Here is a 3,962-nt window from a genome sequence, read left to right on the forward strand (position 1 = left end):
TTAAGTTACTATTTTTTGAAGAATATAATTTTTTATAAATATTAATATTACACAACACGGTAAAATAATATGTTTGATGCAAAATATATTAAAATATTAAAATTACAGTATGAGAATTATCGATTTTTTTAAACATATAAAGTATTGATAATATAGATTAAATTAATGCAATATATAAGATTAAAACTAACAAGAAACATAGTAATGCAATATATAATACTAATAAAATAATAAATACTCCATCCGTTTCAAAATACATGTCCATTTTGGAGAAATTGCAGTAACCAAGAAACCAAATAAATTTTGTTACTTTTGATGAAATTATGTGTGTGTTTTCTATAATACCCTTAATCATTTATTATTTCATTCTATTTTTTTTCTCTCTACAATAAATATGTAAGGGTATTATTGACAAGACAATAATTAATGTTGTATTGAAAATTGAAAGTGACAAGTATTGTGAAACAAAATTATTCTCTGAAATGGACAAGTATTATGAAACGGAGGGAGTAAGTATTAATGTTTACTTTTGCGGTTCATTTAAGACATTAAGCATTTTTTTTTTTTTTTTTTTTTTTTTTTTACATTTAATATTTACTCTTATTTAAAAAATGAAAAAGATCATGCATTGTGTTAAAGGATGGTAGGAATTGTAACCAAAAAAAAGGATGGTAGGAATGTCAATGGTTAAACCTTAAAACGTACTAAATGAAAAGAAAGAAAAAAAAGAGAAGGAAAAGGACCATACTATAAGTGTTGAAAACATGGTCGTCTCAATGGTCAAAAATCACATACTCCACTTGTTATAGACAATTTAACTCACCAACCCTTGATTACATTACACATGATTTATTAGTTGTCTAAAATGTACATTAAAATTTAGTGAGTTGAACACGTAAAAAAGTTTAAAGATCACTATTTATCGATCATCTATTAAAATGTTTTTATATGGTTGAATATACAATTTTGTGGTAATTCAATTCTTTATCAAATGAAATGAAAAGAGAAAAAAAATGAAGTGAAGAAACATTTATTGACATTAAAGTTGATTAAGTAGTATATATTTGATTTGGCACCAATTTATGATTAGAGTTTTTATTACGATGGAGTTGGTTACTAATAATAATAAATATTAAAAGCATAATAAAGTTGTGAGAAAAGATTAAAAGAAGAAAAAACAAAAAGCACAATAGTCGTTAAACGTTGTTGACGCAGGAAGGAAGGAAGATCGTGAACAAACAAAACAAAATACGTAATTAGTTTATTTATTTATATTGGCTCTGCTTGTTGGAAGGGAAGCATTGCAATTTAACATACATCATAGATAGAGCTTATTTTCCCTCCCATTCACAATACATACATTCATTCCCAATTGCAATTTCAATACTCTTCTCAACGCTCCCTCGCTCGCTGCTGGTGAGTTTCTCTTCTCTTTCCCTAAATTTCATTATCTCAATTAAATCTCATTTTCCTTCCTTCCCTTTTAATTCCAGAAATTATATTATAATATTAAAATAGAAACAATTCCCATCATCCATCCTTATTTTCATTTTAATTTATTCTGCATTTTGAGAATTTTATTTATGAATTAAATAATTAAGCATCTTCATATCCATTTAATGGAAATATTTTGTTCTTGCAGTCTTCACTTCATGGGGAATTGTGTGGCTAAGGTTAGAATGTTATTCATTTATTATATTATGCACACTAACAATTTAAACCATCATTCATATGCCGTGTGCATGTGTATTAATATCCATCATAGGGACTGTATCTGTAGATAGTGAAGTTCAAAGTTTTTATTACCTGTTCAATATTGAGGGACTGTAGCACTTTGGGATCCCTCCTTTGAAAACTAGCTCTCATAGTGCTACAACCAAACCATTTACAAGCTCCAAGGGGAGCATGTGGATCATCACATTAGGCTAAGAGCAATTGCATAAAGAGAATTTTACACATCTATACCCAAAACATTAATGCATTACTTCAACACTCACTTTTCCATCCAATGCGGGATGTTTAACTCACACTTGACACACAACAATTTCCCCTTCAAGTGTGCGTCCATCCATTCATTTAGACATGCTTCCCCTCACATACAAGTTTTTTTTTTATCCATATACACTTGCATCACTGCTGGCACTCGTCATCAACGGGACACACCAACCGACCACCATTGTCCCCAAAACCTTGTCACTCTTCTCTTTTGTCAGCTTAGTAACCTTATGGATTTTTTCCGTTCATCCCCACTATTGCCTTTCTAAGGAGGAAAATGCCAAGTTGTTTTCCTTTGGTAGTTCTACAAGTTTTGTGGGACCTCAACATCAATGCTTTGATTTATTTAATTTTTTAAAATTTTTTAATGTATTGGTTTACATTTTTCATCAATAATTTGATTGACTGAAATTTGCATATTTCTAATGTCTGCAGTCTCACTCCCAAACAAAAGATGATGATTCTGTTCACCATGTGGACTTTGCTTCTGGAAATGTGCAACTTATTACAACCAAAGAATCTTGGAACCAAACGCTAGAACAAGCAAGGGGAGATGGAAAAATTGTAATTTTTACTGCTTATTTAATTTGTAGCACAGCATTATTAAATGTTACGTAAAGACTTGTTGCCATTTTGTTGTGGGGTTTGGCAGAATCTTATTGATTTGACATGTTTTACCATGCATGTGTATAGTAAGGATATGATGAATACATATCCTTATTGTTTAGGAACTTTTTGTGTATGACTTTAGCAAGAAACCTATATGCAAGTGACAAACTTAGTCTTTAACTTAGTTTCTTTGAAGTTTTAGTTTACTATGACGCTTGTTTTACTGATTCCCTGCTATTCCATTTGACAAAGTATATTAAACTAAATTTCGTTTTACTGGAAGTCCCTAACGCTCTCAAAGTCGGCATGGGTAGATCCTATGATTGACTTTTGAACTTTGTCAAAGGAAGTAACCTGACATTCTCAAACTCGGCATGTGTAGATCCTATGATTTACTCTTCAATTTTGTCAAAGGAAATAACATGATATTCTCAAAATTGGCATAGAGGAGGTCCTATTATTTACACTTGAACTTTCTAAAGGATATTTTGACTTCATCTATCTTTAACTTGATTGTACTATGGCTAGTCTAGCAGAAGTGTTCAATATGTGGAGATATTTAAAGAGCATAGTTTTGATGTATGAACCCATAGATTCTGTCTACACCATCACGACCCGCCATTTGGAAGTTATTCTTTCTAAACAAATGAATATGAACACATTTTTGGAGTTGACGTTTTCCATTTTGATAAAATATATGATTTAACTGCTTGCAGTTTTTCTAGTATTCTTTTTATGAGTATACTATATTTTATTTGGGTACAATAATTAGCTCTAAAGCTTCATGTTCAACAGGTCATTGCGAATTTCAGCGCAACGTGGTGTGGTCCTTGTAAGATAATTGCACCGTATTATTGCGAGTTATCAGAGAAATACCCATCAATTATGTTCTTAGTAATTGATGTGGATGAACTAACTGTAAGTAGTGAAGGGATACATGTTATTGTTATTATCATTGTTATTGTTGTTGTTGTTGTTATGTAACCAGACGTGGTTTTGTATATTGCAGGATTTCAGCACATCTTGGGACATTAAAGCCACACCAACTTTCTTCTTTCTTAGAGATGGACAAGAGATTGACAAACTGGTAGGAGCCAACAAACCAGAGCTGGAGAAGAAGATTGCTGCAGTTAATTTAGTTCCCCGGTATCAATAGCGATTATTGTATTATCCATATTTGTAAAAGCCATGTTCAGCTCTTCTCCCATCACAACCCTTGGTGGTATGTATTGTATTCAGTGTGTGTCCCTGCAACTTTGTCACTGTATTTTCATTTTTAAGTAAATATTCAATTGATATCATTGTAGTTAAAAAAAAAGTTTATGTCTGAAATATAAAGAATTGTTGAGCCCTATTCA

At 31.0% G+C, this 3,962-nt stretch overlaps 1 protein-coding gene across 1 annotated transcript; it reads left to right on the forward strand.

Moving 5' to 3' along the window:
• The first annotated feature begins 1,203 nt into the window (after nt 1-1,203).
• On the forward strand, nt 1,204-3,962 carry LOC146896233 (thioredoxin H9-like). The gene is made up of 5 exons (XM_085737443.1): nt 1,204-1,416; nt 1,643-1,673; nt 2,431-2,559; nt 3,400-3,522; nt 3,614-3,962. The coding sequence occupies exons 2-5, from the start codon at nt 1,653-1,655 to the stop codon at nt 3,758-3,760; spliced, it is 420 nt and encodes a 139-aa protein (XP_085593569.1). The 5' UTR covers nt 1,204-1,416; nt 1,643-1,652; the 3' UTR covers nt 3,761-3,962.

Source organism: Medicago sativa, chromosome 8 (genome assembly GCF_051527215.1).
Source record: "Medicago sativa cultivar Bolivia chromosome 8, Bolivia_mono, whole genome shotgun sequence".
Classification (NCBI taxonomy): domain Eukaryota; kingdom Viridiplantae; phylum Streptophyta; class Magnoliopsida; order Fabales; family Fabaceae; genus Medicago; species Medicago sativa.